At 43.7% G+C, this 17,765-nt stretch overlaps 1 protein-coding gene across 3 annotated transcripts in view; it reads left to right on the forward strand.

Moving 5' to 3' along the window:
- The window catches only part of AMBRA1 (autophagy and beclin 1 regulator 1), a 120,630-nt gene that overhangs the window by 3,245 nt on the left and 99,620 nt on the right, over positions 1–17,765 (forward strand). For all 3 annotated transcript variants that reach the window (XM_015864396.2, XM_015864395.2, XM_015864397.2), the window contains exons 2-7: positions 5,640–5,899; positions 6,150–6,208; positions 6,939–7,122; positions 7,719–7,891; positions 8,642–8,708; positions 9,302–10,761. In XM_015864396.2, the coding sequence (XP_015719882.1) occupies positions 5,765–5,899; positions 6,150–6,208; positions 6,939–7,122; positions 7,719–7,891; positions 8,642–8,708; positions 9,302–10,761 (2,078 nt within the window). In that variant the 5' untranslated portion in view covers positions 5,640–5,764. The remainder of the gene's footprint in view (positions 1–5,639; positions 5,900–6,149; positions 6,209–6,938; positions 7,123–7,718; positions 7,892–8,641; positions 8,709–9,301; positions 10,762–17,765) is intronic.

Consider the following 17,765-nt stretch of genomic DNA (forward strand, 5'->3'; position numbering starts at 1 on the left):
TTCTCTTAAGAGAGTATCATGCTCGTTTAATCCAGTCTGGGAAGACAAATTAACATGCTGCTGGCAGTCAGCTTTCTGTTGGTGTCGTACGGTGTCTCATACTGACGATGTACTCCTGATGTCTTTGTGATTTAATTAAATTTCCTGAGCTCCTTGTAGTTCCAATTTAAAGCACAAGTATGATTTTTTTCTTTCACGATCCTGTTGTGATTTATGTTAAAGTGCTCAGTGTTGCAGATGCATCTGCAGAAGATGTGCTTTGGAGTTGCTTTCCAAATCTCTCTGGCCTTGGTCAAAGGACTTCAGATCACAAACCTGCTTTCTGTTTTCCTCCTTATTTTCCTTTCTTCCGACAGTTTAGGGCAGATAGGTTGTGGGGCTGCCTTTATGCTCTTTAGTAGCCTGAGGTCAGGAACTCGTGTATTTCCAGTGTCTTCATTTAAGTTGGTGTGTTGTATTTTATTGGTTTGTTTTTTAAGGATAATCATTGGCACAGAGGGTAGAAGCAGAACACACTCTACTTCTTCTTCCTTCACTGTTTTGATTAACCCATGCTTGAGGAAGTCATTTGTTCTACCTCTGTGAACTACTGAAGTTGTCTCTGTGAAAAACCTTTTCTGTTTTGTATTTTTGAAGCCTGAAAAGAGGCAGAACTCTGAGAATACTCCTAAGGCTTAAGCAGAGGTGGTACAGGTGGAGTTAAAGGAAAACAAATAGTGGTATGGAGAGGAAACTTAACTATGCAGCTGATCAGGTATGTTCTCAGAAATCAATGTGTTCTGGCTGCTCAGTACTGAGCATGGGACGAGCTTTGGAGGAGCAAGAGGCTCTAAGTTTAGATCAGCAGAGCTATTCTGGGTATGAGTCATGTCACCCATTTTTACTGATTTTCTTGTTATTGCATTGTTTGAATTCCATTGCTGTGTAGTTCGATTACTTACCAAACTAGGACTCTTTGGCTTCTCTTGTTTGTTTAGCTGGACTGATGCAGCATGGAGAGGGCAAATCAGCTTTTAGTTTTGTTTTGGTTTTACACAAGCTTATTTATTTATTAATTTATTTAGCTCAGTCTTCCAAGTGGAGACATGAGGAGGGCTAGAAGGAATGGCGCTGTGCTTGGTATGAATTCAATCGGTGTTTTAATAGAACTGCTGGTGGAATTGAGGTGCTCTTTAACCAGGATGTATTCTCTGGGGTTTCTCACGTGTGTTGTTTTGTGTGATTTAGGAAGATGTTGGCATCATTGTCCCCATATTGCAGAGGGGGAAAATCTGAAGTAGAAACAAGGCTGTGGTTTGTACCACTTCATCAACTTGTTTTCATGCCTGATGTTATGATCATGTAAATATCATTGTTGAGTTATCGCTGAGATTTATTAAATACAATCAAAATACTCTTGAGAGTATTGTACCGTTCCATAGAGCCCAATGGAAGCTGAGCTTTTTTTCTAAATCCTTTCCTCTTATTCCTGCCTATATTTGCACATTTGCGTGGATCTTACACTAATCACTGCCAATGCTGCATGAGAACTGCTTAAGAAATGATGTGCTGATATTCCAAGCCTGCAGCCTGAAGCTTAATTTAGAGTAAATGAAATGGCACGCTTTATTGATAGTGACTGGATGCTTCACTTGAGAAGAGACATTTTGAAAATAGAAGCTCTGGGCTCACAAGGTAGATGGGAGCATGGCTGGAGCATGGGGCTGTTCACAGTACAAATGCTCTGAGTCTGCTTGTGCTTTTGCAGCTTGGTCACATGCTTCATCATTCACAAAAGTTGTAGCTTAGTTTTGTTTGCTTTTTCCCCCCAACATTTGTTCTCGTATTGCAATATATGATGCTGGCGCTCGCCCATAACTTATGGGGATCAAATTGCCTTGATAGCCAGTGCATTCTGAAAGTCTTTACACCTGACAAAAGAACTTTGAGGCATCTTTTGGATAGAACTCCCATTATAAACAGCGTTTTCTGATCACCAGCTGTGTTCCCAGATTCTCCACAAAGTTGTTAATGGTGTTAATGCCAAAGTGGTGTGTATGTTGGAAATAGGACCAAGATCTCTATAAAGTGCTGAGGCATCTAATTGGAGCACTGTACTGCTGCATAATGCATAAAATATCCTGATGTCCTTTCTGTAAGGCCATTTGCATGTGCTTTTTTTGTATTCTATTTCTGTCCTCACCTATTTGTTGGCAGCTTCGTGGGGTCCTGTGCCACTCCAAAGTGTTACCGGTTTGCTGCTTTGCCATGGTTTTCTAGCAGTTCAGCATCTGTAAAGTCACGGTGGGGCTCATATTGATCCAAGTCTGGGAGCTCTTGAGGCTTCTTCAAGGACAGCTGGCGTGGAGCAAGTCAGAAGGCTTGGGGCTGGGCTGTGTATTGCTCTTTCCAAAATTGTAAACAGCCCAGCATGCTGTCCTGAAATGCCCCGGAGGGAGAAAACTGTTAAGGAAACAAAGCTGCCAATTGTAGAAAAATTTGAGTTTCCATTTTCAGAATTTGTCTGGTGCCCTGGACCACATCCAGGCCATCACCTCATCTTCTAGATGATGCATACCACATCGGGTCATCCTGATTTAAAACCAAAACAAGAAAAGTACTGGTTGCAAAGCGGTTCCTTGTCCTGGTGGTCAGCTGTTCATCAGCTGCCGTAGCTCAGGTGTCCATAATAGCCGCAGCTGGTACTGCTTTGCTCCATCTCTGGCCTGGGCAGCTTTGGTGCAATGCACTGCAGATTTCCTTTGTGCTGAGACATGGGTTGTATTTTTAAGCTCGTTGAGCTTTACTGTTAGTCAAAACCACCAAAAGATAATCCAGTAATTAATTAGTCTTCCTACTAAAGGTAGCAGAAGTAATGCCTCCATCTGCGCTGCATCTTGTTCTCTACTTAAAGGCTCTGACTCCTTTTCCATGCCCATCTCCTGAGCCAGGTAGTGGAGAGCAGTTCCTGCATTCAGACTGGTTCAGGTAAAGGATTAAACTTCTGAAGCACAAATAAAGCTTGGCCACAAAGGGCTCGGTGACTCTGGTGTGGCAGCTCTGCTCCAGGAGCTGAGCTCAGCCCTTTCTGAAGAGATCCCAACTTGTCCATATGATGAGCTAACAGGGTAGTCCTTAGGCTTTAAGTCTCTGGGTTTATTTTGTTTTCTTTTCAAATGAGAGGTTGAGTCAGATCACAGTGGCTGAAAAATGAGGGACAGTCCCTGCAGGAAAAACATCGAGTGTGAACACGCTCACGTATGAAGTGTTTGTGGTATCCAAATTGGTTCAAGAAATTAGTACACATCTGCAAAGATGCAGATGAACTGTTTTAAGGTAGGTACTTGCTGTTATGCTGTGAAGGTGACTTAGCCTTTAAGTAAGGTTAGTACAAGGTGTTCACAAAATGCAGTTGGAGGTGTTATCTGTTTATTTTACAATATGTAAACTTGCTCGCGGCATAAATAAACATCAAGGTGTTTGATAAACATCTTGATTTCCTTGTTGCTATTGTACTTCGTGTAATATTAGTCTTTCTACTAGAACTGAAACGTTCTGAAGTTGTCAGAGCTTGTTCTTTTTCATGAGTAATTGGGCTCTCCTGCTTGTAAATTATTGAATCTCTTCAGTTGCTGAGGTTGTTTGTTCTTCACACCTGTCGGAAGGCTGCTCTGAACCTTGAGGTTTGAGGTCTCTTCAGACTACAGCTTGTTCCAGCTGCAAGTCTGGTCTTCCATTTGTGTTTGGCTTATACCTTTATTCTTGGATTGATGTAGCAGTTACACCTTGAAGGAACCCATAAAGACTATTTGGCTGCTGTCTTCTCAGATTCACTAGATGAAACTGTGCTTATAGTTTGCTCCTGTAAAATGGGTTTGGTTTTTGCCTGCATTGTTTTTAAGCTGTCCTTCTCTGCTGTGCTTTTTTCGCTCTGATCCTGGTCTCTTGTGACTGGTGTTTGCAGAATACAGGTGTGGATTTAGTAGCAGAGGGGGAAAAAAGGACTTTGGTGTGGCAGTTCCGGTGTTACATGGCACTTTTGGCTGTATGTTACTCTAATTAGCCTTCTTCTGGATCTGTCCTTTTTTCATCTGTGCAGTTGTCTTTGTCAGCTCTTGCAGCATGACAGCTTTAGTCTTTCTGTTGCTTTTCAGTAAGGCTTTTATTTTGTAGATAACTCCTATCTAAGGTTTGGCTGACTTTCACAGATTCTCAAAAGAAGATTTACTTTATACTGAGGAGTTTAGCTTCTCAATTAAAATAGAAGATCTCCATATTGTTCATATTAAGCATCAGGGAATTTCCAGCTAACTTGAATTTCTCTGCTGTGAATTTATTTACTAGGAAGGCTGATGCAGTTGTTCATCACTTTCATTGCACTTTGTTGAACTTTTACAAATAAAAACTGGTCTGCTTTATCAGAACTTATTTCCTGGCTTATCTCTTGAGTTCCTCCCTGTAAGCAGCAGCTGTCTTCAATCATCTGCTCAGGAGGCTTTTTGTTTTTAGGGAGGAGGGGAAGGTTTGCTGCTGGCTGCTTTGAATTCTGTCACATAAAAATTCAGCTTTTCTTGTGTACATGAATCTTTTTTCCTGTTGGTGATCTATGGTGGGTTCAAGGTTTTTTGGTTTTTTTTCTTCACAGTGGCATATGGGTGGTTTTGTTCAGTGTGACGTGAAGCAAGGAGGACTCGTCTTTAGATCTTTACATTGTAAAGAGATGACAGAGTAGTATATGCACTCTGCTGGGATCAAAACATGATAGCATTGCAGCAGTGCTCCTTGTTCCATCTATTCTGAAAGAATTTAATTGGAGAGCTTTTTGATAACAAACCCCTGTGCGTGTGACACCATTCAGAGGCTGTGAAACATGGTTGCTCTTAGGGTTGCTATGTTTGCTTCTGTCAAAGCAAAAACAAAAACACCCAGATGTTATTAATGCTTTTCCTTGGTAGCTCGGAAGTGTACTAAAAGCATTCATCTTTGCCATTTGGTATTACTTGGGTGAACTGTTTTTCTAAGAACAGGGTAGATGGAAAGATGATTTGCAGACAGAATGAGTCATCTCAATGGAATTGGCCACTATACCACTACAGCCTTCAGTGAAAGGCTTTGGTCTGATAAGTGGTTGTTTGCATACATTGTGAACTGTTGGGATGGAACTGGAAATAATTAGGACTTGAGGTGTGCCAGTTGTTTAACCTTTGAAGTGCTACAGGTTGCTGTTATTGAAATCTGCATGATTCCCTGGAGACTTCACGTGTTGTCAATTTTTTAATGCTCTTTCTCTTGCTACCTCAGTCTTCCCAGATAAAAGATATCTCTAAGGTTCAAGGACTGTTAGTTTATAAATCTTCTTTCTTTATTATGTACAGCAAGAGATGTTGGGAGGGGTTGGGAGGGGTTTCGAGTCCAGTATTTTAATTCTCTTTAAATGTGGTCTACCTAGGACATCTGTGTATGGAAGGGGCTGGGTGCTTTCAGAAACCTTTAAAAGTAATCTTTCATTGCGAAACTGTCAAATTTGGGTCTTGATCATGGAAGAAGGCAGCAAAAGCTGGGGGAGAGAGAGATTTTCCTCTTAAATCTGGTGTAATGGCGTTTACTTTTTTTTCATCCAGCTAAAAACTGCCTTTCTTGTCTTTCTCTTCTCTTTCTAGGTTTCCATGAAGATAAAAGGTTGAAATGTGGATAGCCTGTTGGTAGCTTGGTGCTGGTCGTCATCTGGAAAGTTCCCACTCGTATCTTCTCCTAGTAGTTGCTGTCACATTGGCTACTGAGAGTCATGAAGGTTGTACCGGAGAAGAATGCGGTCCGCATCCTGTGGGGTAGGGAACGAGGTACCCAGGCACTGGGAGCTCAGCGGCTCCTGCAGGAGTTGGTGGAGGATAAAACTCGATGGATGAAATGGGAGGGCAAGGTAAGGTGGTGGAAGAGGTGTGCAGGTTGATGCTGGAGATGGGGGTGGGAGGCAGGGATTTGAAATAAATTCTCGTCATTGTATATTTGATGCGTTACACTTGATATGCTCTCTGGCTGTGTTCAGTTCCTGCAGTGGTGTGATAATAGATATGTTCCTGCAGCAGGTTCCCCTTATTGTCTGTGTGGCTTACAGTTCAAGTATGATCTTATGACACATGCAACACTTCCTGCTTTGTTGGCTTTTTCAGAAAGTTGAGTTACCAGACAGTCCACGCTCCACCTTCTTGCTGGCGTTTAGTCCAGACAGGTAATTAACTCCTAGTTCATACCCTGTTTCAGCAGCCTTCTTGCACTTACAGAAGTGAAGGAGGTTTGTGCCCGTTGAGTTGTTCAAGCCTGAACAGCCAAGAGAAGCTTCCGGTTCCTGATGTGCATGGACGAAACTTGCACACTTTCCGAATCTCACAGCTTCAGGCATAGCTGATACTTAATTTCTGACACGTCCAAGTGATGTGTAGTTCTATGGAGGAAGGATTTGTATGGTTGCCACGAGATTTCATAAAAGAAACTTGAGGGGGTAAAGGGTGCTTCATCACAACATACCAAGTGTTGGGGCACATCCACTGGGATATTGAGGACGAGAGAACAGAGCAGACTGATGCCTGTGTTTGGAAACAGAAATGGAGTTGGGATCTCTCAGTGTCGTTTGACTCTGGTTGAGCTGGTGTGGAAAAATGGGAATGTTTATTCACCCCAAACTATCACTCAGAAGAGTTTCTTCTGAGCTGTACATTGACTCTCTTGACAGTAAAAGTCAAGTTGGTGCTTGCAGATCTGATGAGCTTGTTTGCATGAACCCCGAAGTCTGGCCACAAGAATCTCTATTGCCTTTGGTGATACAATAGCCTCTTATCCTTTGTGTGTGGGACTGCTGCTGGGTTAGAAGTGGGAAGACCCTATTTAGTTGAAGTTAACCACAGTTTGGTCTTGTTGTATTCTTTTCATGCTGATGTTTATCCTGCCTTCTGCATTCCCAGGACTCTAATGGCTTCCACACATGTGAACCACAACATCTACATCACAGAGGTGAAAACGGGCAAATGTGTTCATTCCTTGGTTGGACATCGCCGCACTCCCTGGTGTGTGACCTTCCATCCCACCATCCCAGGCCTCATTGCTTCAGGATGCCTAGATGGGGAGGTTAGAATTTGGGATCTACATGTAAGTCTTTCCTAAAACTGTATTTGGTGGGTGGTTGACCATTTTAGTCTGAAATTGTTTCCCAAATGTTGCCTGATAAGAAATCCATTTGGAAGTTTTATGTAAAACAGATGATAGCCATCCTTCTTTGTCTAGAGAGATAACAACAGATTCTTCGTTCAGTCGGGCCAGGTAGGTTGTTCTTCTTAGCCCTGTACATATATTTGGTATAAGTGATGCAGATAATCTCTACTTCTGGAGAACTTTTTGCAAGGTACCTGTTTAGCTTATATAAAGGACTTGACATCTTTCATTCCACTGGGCATATTTGAACTATTCATTAGAGAAGCTCCTACCCTGCCTGTTCTACTTTGCTGAATGGTTTTTCCTGTGTATTCACCTGGCTGTTTTGAAAGGTAGCATTTGTATGGGCTGCTTGAGACATGCTTAGTAGTATAAATACTTCTGTGGTTATTGTTGCAGACAGTGCTATGTTCTGGACATGAACTCAGAGTGGCCGTTGCTGTTGAAAATATGTAAATTCCATGCTGTAGGTATGATCTCAATGATCTCAAACTGCATGATAAACTGCTTGTGATTCTTGACTCCTCACCCAGGGTGGAAGTGAAAGCTGGTTTACAGATAGCAACAATGCCATTGCATCGCTTGCTTTTCATCCTACGGCTCAGCTCTTGCTGATTGCAACAGCCAATGAGATACATTTCTGGGACTGGAGCCGTCGAGAGCCTTTTGCAGTGGTGAAAACAGCCAGCGAAATGGAGCGGGTCCGGTGAGTTCCTGTTTTCAGGGGCAGTGAATGCTTATCTATTAAAAATGGTCTGGCTTAGGGGCTGAGGGTTGTTCCTGTGGGATACTGCACACGGAGAGAGTGGAGAGAAGCACTGTCTGCAACTCTTTGACCAGACTAGTAGAATGAGTTCTGTGGGCAGGAGGCAAAGCAATTGGAAATAGTTTATCAGTTTGGCTGTTCTTATTTATAGTCCCATAAATGTCTTTGGATCTACTCCGTTTTTGTTTGTAAACGTGGTTATTAAACTTGTCAGCATTAAGGATGAGAGAACCCAGAAGTTGCTGGAAGAGAGTGCTGAACTACTATGTAAGTGCAACTACAGAGAAAACTTGCTGGAAACTTGATGCCATCCTTTGAGCAGTTTAAGGTAGTGAAGAAACATTCAAGAGGAGTTAACCTCTCCCTCTGTACTTAATTCCAAACTGTAATATGTATGTACATCTTCCCTAAAACAACTTGCTTTTTCAACTGATACGGGCGTGCTTGCTTCCAGCTTTTAACTTCTCTGTAGTGTTGCTGTGGACTGAAAAATAACTGCAGTCCTCAGGTAAATAAATGTATTTTCTTAACACATCAGCTTTTTGACATCTTTCAGAAGCAAAGATTGTAATGTAGTCACATTCTCATTGCATATATTTCACATAGGATTTTCTTTTATGCTGTGTCCAACTTCCTGTGTCAGTATGGAATGTGAACTAAGGATTGATACTGTCTTTGCCTTTGTTTTAGGCTAGTACGGTTTGATCCCTTGGGACACTACTTGCTCACAGCAATTGTTAACCCTTCCAACCAGCAGGTAAGGGTAGTGTCAGTACCCGCACTGGCTAATTCTTTACAAGATGCTCCACATGTATTGACCCTAGTCTGTTCCTAAGCAGCCTTATACTATTAAAAAAATCTGAAGACTTTCCAAGCTGAGTTCTGTGCCAGACTGATAGGTCATAGGAATGTTTTCACATAATTTGCAAGACTATTAAAGAACTCTTAAGTGTACTTGTTTTGCCCCCACTGTCATTAGTGGTGGGACAGATTTTCTCATGCCCCTGCTCTTCCAGTTGTTCTGTGACATTCTCTTGGATTTGAAGCTATGCAAGGTATGATTAGGAGTGCTTCTCCACAGCTGCTGACTCTCAGATGCTGCTGATTCTGTCGGTATAAACTGTGTGTAGTTGAAGCTCGCTCAGCTGCAGGAAGAGCTTGTCTGGATCCCAGAAATGAGCTCCTTTGAAGTCTGGTTTCCTGCAAGTCAATGCCAGACTTTTTTTCATCTCTAGGAAGAGGCTTTATCACATCTTTTCATCTGTCTGGGATAGTAGTGGGCTTTCTTGCGTTTATCTGGAAGCGTAGGATTTTTGCTTTGAGGAAGCTGAACTTTGTTTCCTTTTGCAGAGTGATGAGGAAGTGGAAATCTCCGTGGACAGCACAGAGATGCCGCATTATCGCCAGCGTGCTATCCTTCCCTCTCAGCCCGTGAGGCGTACACCTCTCCTCCACAACTTCCTGCATATGTTGTCCTCCCGCTCCTCTGGCATACAGGTGGGAGAGCAAAACAGTGTTCAAGACTCTGCTACCCCATCCCCTCCACCGCCTCCACCACCACCACCTCCGCCTCCAGCCAGTGAGAACACAAGGGCATCTGTTTATAACAGGCTCCGGGAGCGTGTCAGCTACCCCACAGCAGAGTGCTGCCAGCACTTGGGGATGTTGTGCCTTTGCAGCCGATGCTCTAGTGCAAGACTTCCGTCTTCTCTCTTCCCACACCAGGAAAATGCACCCTCCACGTCTTCTGGGGCCACTGGCACGTCCTTCTCCTCTGTGCAAACAGAGCCTTACCAGCCCCCAGAGCAGGCATCTGTAGCACAGGAGGAGCAGGGGATACTTAACAGGCCCTCTGCTTTCAGCACAGTTCAGAGCAGCGCTGCTGGCAACACCCTGCGCAACCTTAGCCTGGGCCCCACGCGGCGGTCCCTGAGCGGGCCCTTGGCAGGCCACCAGTCCCGCTACCAGCAGTCTGCAAGAGAGATGGCTTCAGGCTTGGGAGGGTCAGACTGGTCCAGGACAGTGCTGAACATGAGCTCCCGGTCAGAGCTGGAAGCCATGCCTCCCCCTAGGACCAGTGCCTCCTCTGTGAGCTTGCTGTCGGTGCTGCGGCAGCAGGAGGGAGGTTCCCAGGCATCGGTCTATACCTCTGCAACAGAAGGGAGAGGCTTCCTAGCCCCAGGGGCTGAGGCGGACAGTGGTAGTGGCACTGGCCCAAGCAATCCGGCCAGCATCCGTAATGAGCTCCAGTGTGATTTGAGGAGATTCTTCCTGGAATATGACGGACTTCATGAGTTAGATCAGGGAATTGCTGGGGAGCCCAGCCAGTCGCAACAGGCTCAAGAAATGCTCAACAACAACATTGAGCCTGATCGGCCTGGTCCCTCCCATCAGCAGACTCCACACAGCAGTGAAAACAATTCCAGTTTGTCCCGGGGTCACCTGAACCGCTGTCGCGCTTGTCATAACCTGCTGACCTTTAACAATGACACGCTGCGCTGGGAAAGAAGCACGCCTAGCTACACACCAGGGCAGGTCCAAAGCACATTTGAGGGTGTGCCTCCAAATACCAGCCAGGTGCAGCCTGCAGAGAGAACCGAGGGCAGAGCTCCTGCCTCTAGCAGGCTGCAGCTGGGCAGCTCTTCCACTCCGCAGGAGGAGAGGACCGTGGGAGTGGTCTTTAACCAGGAGACGGGGCACTGGGAGAGAGTTTACAGCCAGTCGGCTTCAAGCAGACCTGGGAATGTATCACAGGAGGCCTTAAACCAGGAAATGCCTGAGGAAAGCTCAGAGGAGGATTCACTCAGGAGGTAAGATATATGCCCGGCCTTCCTCCTACATTTTTTCTTAAACCTTTCCCATTTGGTCTGAGTTTTTCGGTATTTTCAGAGTTTAAAACTTTTTCTTACATGTTCATGTGCTTTTTGTGTAGATGAAAACACAGAGCCACTGCATTGATGTCTTTTATAGCTGCTGTTGTGATTCTGTTTATAGGCTCTGAAGGTTGTAAGGACACGGAGCAGGCCTCTTAATGGGGAAGGAGGATGATAGCGCATACAGGCAAAAGGACATGCTCTTGTAGCAAAGCTCTGGCATGAGCTGTGTTCCTGATGTTTCTCAGATGTTGCAGAAGAGGGGGAACACAGGATATGCTGGTGTCCTTAGTATGTCATATCACGTGCATGCTTTGGATGGAGAATCTGCCCAGATTACGCATGGGAGATCAAGCAGGAGTTGAGAACTGCTTTTCTGAGTCATAGAATCATAGGATTGAGTTGAAAGGGACCCTTAAAGGCCACCTAGTCCAACTTCCGTGTAATGAAAAGGGGTGCTTACAGCTAGCTAAGTTTGCTCAGAGCTCAGTCCAGCCTGACTTAGAATGTCTCCAAGGATGAGGCATCCACAATCTCTCTGGGCAACCTGCTCCAGTGCCTCATCACCCTAAATGTAAAAAACTTCTTCCTTATATCCAATCCAAATCTCCCAGCCTTTAGTTTGAAATCATTTCCCCTTGTCTTGTCACAGCAGTCCCTGCTAAAGGTTGTCCCCTTCTTTCTTTTAGCCCCCCCTCTGCACTGGCTTACAGCAATGATTTAGCTACATAGGCATTCTTTGCATAGGGTTTCCCCACTGCTTTTAGTTCGTCATCCTCTTGGTCAAGTGATATATGCATTTACCAGAGGAAGGGTTCAGTACTGTTGTCCATCCATCAGAAATGGATGCTGTGTGCTTTAGGAAAGTAAAGTTTCCAGGTTTGGTGCCAATGGTGCTGACTGATGAGGCTTTGTACACAGGAGTGCCTGAGGAAAGGGAATTCTTTCCTCCTTCTTGCAGATAAGCTGATTATACTTGGGCTGGAACAGTGGCTGCCTTTCTTGTTGCTGTGTTTGCATAGCAAGTAAGTTGTGGCGGACATGAAATTATTTGTCTGCTTCTAAATCCTTGCCCCAGTTTTGTTGTTGTTGTTTTTTATTGCCTGCCATGAGAGTATCAAGCTGGTTACATGGTAACTACTTCGTTCTTGAGCTGAGACTTACCTGACACTAGTTTTATTTCAGGTATCCTCTAGACCCATATAAAAGAGCAGAGCGGTGGGAAGGAACTGGCAAATGTACCTTTGAAATGGCACTTAATAAACTTCACATCATCTTTCTTCTGAAACAGCTCTACATGCTCTTATCTCCGCTCCACTGCATTGCTTGTTCTCTGGACTAAGCTGCTGCAGTGTCAGAAATAAAGAGGGCAAGTGCAGTGATCAGGCTATTGGTACTTATTTGGGCAGAGTCATTATTATTTGGACAGTGAGGTGTAAAGGAATCTATAGGTGCAATCCTTCAGCTAGTTCTGCAGGAGTTACTATTTTTTAACAATGTCCTGGGGCATACAGCTCAGTCTACCCCACCACACAGAAGCTGAACTGATTGTGGCTTTAGAGCTGAAATCCTGTAACTGAACCTCTGGGTGACTTTGCAGGTGCTGGTTGCTGCTGTCTGCTTCAGAATTGTAGCATCTGTACAGGGCAGTCTTGGTGGTAGTGAAATGCTTGGGACAATTTCCTTGAAGCAAAGCTTTACTTGCTTTTCTGTTAAGCATACTGGTTGGACCTGTGGGGAGCTTTACGAAATCTTTGTCCTTAAAAGGAACCTTGTGTGTGGAATACCTGTATCCTGCAGCTGTAATTTTTTACCCTTTTCCAGTCAACTATTAGGTTTTCCTCATAGAGCAATAACAAGTCAGCAGGCACCGTCTTACCTACGTTTGTGTTTCCTTACAATGAGCATCCTTTGGGTCAGCTCCAGAGTCTCCCAGACACAGGTTGTGCTCTCATGATGGGCAGTTTTGGAACCACTTCTATATGGCAGTATCCAAAATATGTATTAATTTTTGCAGCTTCAGAAGTCTGCAAAGACAGTGACTGAGGTTCATGAAATGTAAGCTATGTAATGCTGGAAGTGATAGGGAAATAGAGGAGGGGAGGTAGGTCTTAAAGCCTGAGAGGACAAGTGGTAACTGAATTACATACTTATAATCAAGGTAATTTTGTACCTGGGGACATGAGATTAGGTTTTAGCATTAGAGACCTTCATGTGTTTGCTCCTACTCTAAGCCTTAACTTATGTTCTTCTTTGTTTCTCCATTAGATGTCCTCATTGGACAATTGAGCGCTTTATTCATAGACCAGCTGAAAATTCTTAGATGAAAATTGCATCTGGAAACTGTGTGTACATTCCCATTCCCGATGCTAGGGTGGTATCCATTTCTTGACATGGTTCCGTTGACTTAAAAGTAGCTTGCTGAGATGACATTGCCATAGAGGGTCAATTAAGTTAGTAGGTAGTTTAATGAAAGATATTCTTCTTTGAATTGTGTTGTTGCAGCTATGCTACCTGGTTCTGGAAACAACCATGCTCTTTCTGTTGATGCTGGGTTAATAATCTTGGGCTAATTGTGAAAGCACTAATAAGTAAGTAATGAAGCTATTCCTGACTAACAGCTCTGGCACCTCTAATAGGAGAAATGTGTCACTGGGAGCCTCAACAGTGTGGCAGCCTTGTCATTTTCAACTTGGCCTGGAAGCAATACAGGCATTGAGGAGCTTGAAGCTGTGTCAGTGCTGTTTGAAGTCGGGGAGAGTCTTGGTCTAGTTAAGCAGAAGCTGGTGGGATTGAGGTTCAGCTTTTCTGAGGTTCTCCAAGCTGTTCTGGTTAATTCAAATGTAGGGTGTTGTTGTTTTCTTTCCCCCCTCTGGACTGATCTTTGCCTCACTTCTAACATCAAAGTGAAGAGAGCCTTAGAAATCCCTGAAATTGGTCTGTGAAATATGCTGCATGAAATTGGTGATAGAAGCTTTTGGAAAGATCAGGATGATGGAAAGATAATTGAGCAACAGATGATAGCTGGCTTCCCGGCTTCCCTTTTTTTCCCTGTAAATTGTTAATTAAAAATGGGTTGAGAAAGCATTGTGTTAATGCTGTAATCTTTGTGAGGGAAAAGATCCTGTAAGTACTTCAAGCCGTTATTGTTGCATGGGCCAACTCAGATTTATAGTGACAAGCTGAATAAGGATACGACAGAATCCTTCTAGTCAGCCGCTTGCTCATGTGTAGTTGATGTCAACTTCTTAAGAAAATGATGTATAAAACCCTAGCAGTGGTCCTTCCTGACTTGCATTTCAGCTAGCTAATGAAATAGGAGCAGTGCAGTGTTGTAAAGCTGATCCAAATCTCCAAATGCCACATCTCTGGCCTTGTTAGTGGGATGAGAGTGGTGTCTACAGAACTAGTGAGTTGTTACACATAGAAAAGTCTCAGTTCTTCAATCATTTGTTGCTTCTGCATTCTGGCATGATGCTGTGCACCGCAATCTTTCAAGAATGGATGCAGAGAACAAGTAGTGCTATTTGCATGCCCACAGTCATGCAACTCAAACCTTACCTTATGAAACTATTCTGGATTGGGGGAGGGTGGGGGATGAAATGTACTAGGAGAAACTGGGCTGAGACTGCAGAGCTTGGCTGAGATGAGGAAGTTACATATAGGATAATGAGTGAGATCCAGTCATTTGCATTGTGTGTGGTGAGTGAATTTGGCTGTGGTATTGCCCTCAGAAAGATGTCAGTGCTCTACCTGTGGTTTCACATGCTGGGTGGCTGTAGATCTGCTGTGCTCCTGCCAGGCCCACGAGAGCCTAAAGTGGTGGCAGGTGCAGAAATGCTGTTCTTTCAGCTCACAGAACATCTGTCCTCAGTCCTGATGGTCTTCCTGGGAGCCTGTGGCCCTCCATAGGATATGAAAAGGAACACGCAGTCTGTTTCCCTCTAATTTCTCTGAACTCTTTCCATTTCCTTATTGCCTTGCTGCCACAAGGTGGTAATGTTGCTTTTACTCTACACTATTCTTGTCTCCTTGCAGAACTGAAATGTTTGAGTTCTTGTAAATGGGGAAAAAACTGTAGCTTGAGGTCCCATCCCTCCCCACCCCTAGTCCTAAATTGCAGTTTATCTACTTAGTTGTTATACATTTGTAGGTTCTTTGGTGTTTGGGGAAAGGCGTGAGTAGGGATCCTGGGGGGGGAACGACTGATACAGAACGCAGCTGAGGGAGCTGCTCAGCTTCTTGGTGTTTCTGAGGTTTTGTAAGAATAGATCTTGAGATGAAACTGGTATTTTTTATAATAAATGAATACCCAAAAGTGGAAACTATAAGAGACCTCGACAACTTCACCAAATTCATCTCCAATTCTCTCATTTCCTATCGAATCTGGAGGTAATTTACAAACTGCCTTGAAGGTTTCTGTCCCCACTTAAGTGGGTGCTCATCCTTCCTCTGAAGACTTACATATGTGACTTGTTTTCTGGATTAATGCTTGGCAGGTGTTGACTAGAGGCCGGGTGACTGCCTTTTCCATGGGGCAGTTTATTTTTTTTGTTCAAGTGTACTTTGAACTCTTACCTAAATTTTTATGCTTTTCCATGGTATGCATATGTTTGTGGTGTTTGTTTTTTCCTGATGCAGACTGGCATGGCTTACTCATGACTGTGAGGGGATGCCTCTTATACCTCTTCCGTTTCTAAGTAGTAGCTGTTATGTTGACTTGTGGTCAGGCTGGGACCGAGCTGTGATTAAACTTGTTTGGCAGAGTAGGTGCACCCACATTCCTGCCCAGTGATGGGAAGTGCTGTATATGAGATGGAAAAGGTGTATAGTTACTTTTAAAGGTGATTGTGGAGTTCTTGCTAGAGCTTGAGCCTCTCATATGTTGCTCTAGTTTTTGTTTTAATCGACCAGGCTGTTGAGATTTGTGCATATACTGACTCCTGGTAGCTTTTTCACTATTTAAAGCAGTAAATTGCACATCACTCACATCCTATCCTTAAAAACAAACCAACCAAAATATTTCCCTGTCTCCTGTCATGGGCTTGGAGTTGCCTCTCATGAGACATTTCCATGCCTGAAATGTGTCATCAGAATGTCCAGAGGTAGCCTACAATTAAAGAGAAGAATGTAATGCTACTGCCTTTACTTTTTTTTGAAGGGAAGGAAACTGAAGCATGGGTGAAATGAAGCCTTGCCCAAACCTTCCAAGTGTGTTTTGTGGAGGAGACAGAATGTATGCATGCTGCGTTCAACCTTGTTTTGTTCCTTGATTAACAAAAACAGCGTTGTTACTATTTTTTCCTAATTGTTTACAGCAACTGTGCTTTGTTTATTCAAATATTTAATATTTATTACAGCAGTGACGTATGAAGTTCAATTAAAAAGGAGGAGTGGAGCAGGAGAACAACAGCGCATTGCTGAGCTGTAGATGCTGCAGCACGGTTCTGACTGCTTAGAGTAAATGTCAGTGTAAATGTTTCCTTTGCCGAATCTAAACCAACAAATCTATCACTAGATGTTGAGTGGGTTTGTTGTTTGTCTGTGGCCCCTAAACTCAGGCCTGTCACTACTGGAAACCCTGCTAGCTTTGTGTCCTGGCACTTTTACTTTGGGCTGTTTTGTTTGAACTGGTGGTGTTTAGACATCACCTTCCTGCTGGAATAAAATTTATGTTTTGAATTCTTGCTTTGCTGTCGATTGAACAACAAGGAGCTTGGAAGAATCTATGAAACATGGACTGAAGAATTTTGGCCAGACAGCTGGCGTTAAGTAAGGTACACGAGGAAAAAAGATTATATAGGTCTTAGAGTAGTGTTCTTTCATAAGTGTTGTGGAAAGGAGGTTTTTCTTTGCAAAACCTTGTAGCCTTTGTGTATAAAATAGCAGTTTTGGAAAAGTTTGTGCTGTTTCAAGCTGTTTGAATTTCAAAGACACTTGTTACAAATAACAGTGACTAGAGATGAGTAATATCTCAGTAGTGAGTAGGATAAATGGATGGTTTTAGGGGGGGTTTGCAACCAGAGCAAACTGGTTCGGGTTTGTGTTTGGAAAAAGGGACTTAAGGAGAGAAGGGCAAAATTTTAGGGTAGGAGTGAGTTCTGGAAATGTTAGCATGGACACGCAGGAGCAAAGATGTGTTTGCAAGCTGTGTTGGTGGCTGAGATGTGTATATTATAGACACACCATAGTGGCTATGGACACGCCATAGGCTGGTGTTGTTTATTTGGCCCTTTTTAACAATGGAAAATATAAATGGCTTTCCACATGAAAATGTTACAGCAGCCAGAGCTGTGGGAGAGGCCGCGGTGGTACCTAAGTGGGCAGTTCTGTGCCAGCTCTGAAGGTTTTCTGCCACTGTCATGCTTTGGTGTATTTTTTTTCCCAGACGGAGTGTACTGTCTGTGTGGGCAGGAAAGACTTTGTTTTACTGAGATGTTAGAAGTTTGAGCTCCTGAATATTCTGTGAGTCGTTATGTAGAAGGACGAGTGAAAGATGTGTCCTCTTGTACAAACGTTCCTCCCTCTGCCTTTGACGACCGGTTTCCTGACTGAAGAATAATGTAAGGTTGCTTTTCTACTTCTTTACTGAGAATTGCTCGAGGGAAAAGTGATTCCTGTGCTTTCATTCTTGCAGTGACTAATGGGAGTTACTCCCTGTTGCTGAGCTTCCCACCATACTTCAGAAAGCTGACCATGGACGGTCTTTGCCAAATTCGGAAAAGGCTTAAGCCTTCTTTTCTTTTTGTTGGTCTGAATTTAAATATGCAGCAATGGCTGTGGCAGCTTCTTGCAGCAGCTTGCAAATTGAGCAGGTACAAAAGCAGCACTTCCTTATCAAATACCTGAATGGAGTTTTCTTAGCCAAACCACTTCCATTCTCTTACCCCTTTCTTGTCAGTCCAGGTCTAGAATCAAGGGTTCTCCAATAGAAGAAATAG

The sequence above is a fragment of the Coturnix japonica genome, chromosome 5, assembly GCF_001577835.2.
Source record: "Coturnix japonica isolate 7356 chromosome 5, Coturnix japonica 2.1, whole genome shotgun sequence".
Classification (NCBI taxonomy): Eukaryota; Metazoa; Chordata; class Aves; order Galliformes; family Phasianidae; genus Coturnix; species Coturnix japonica.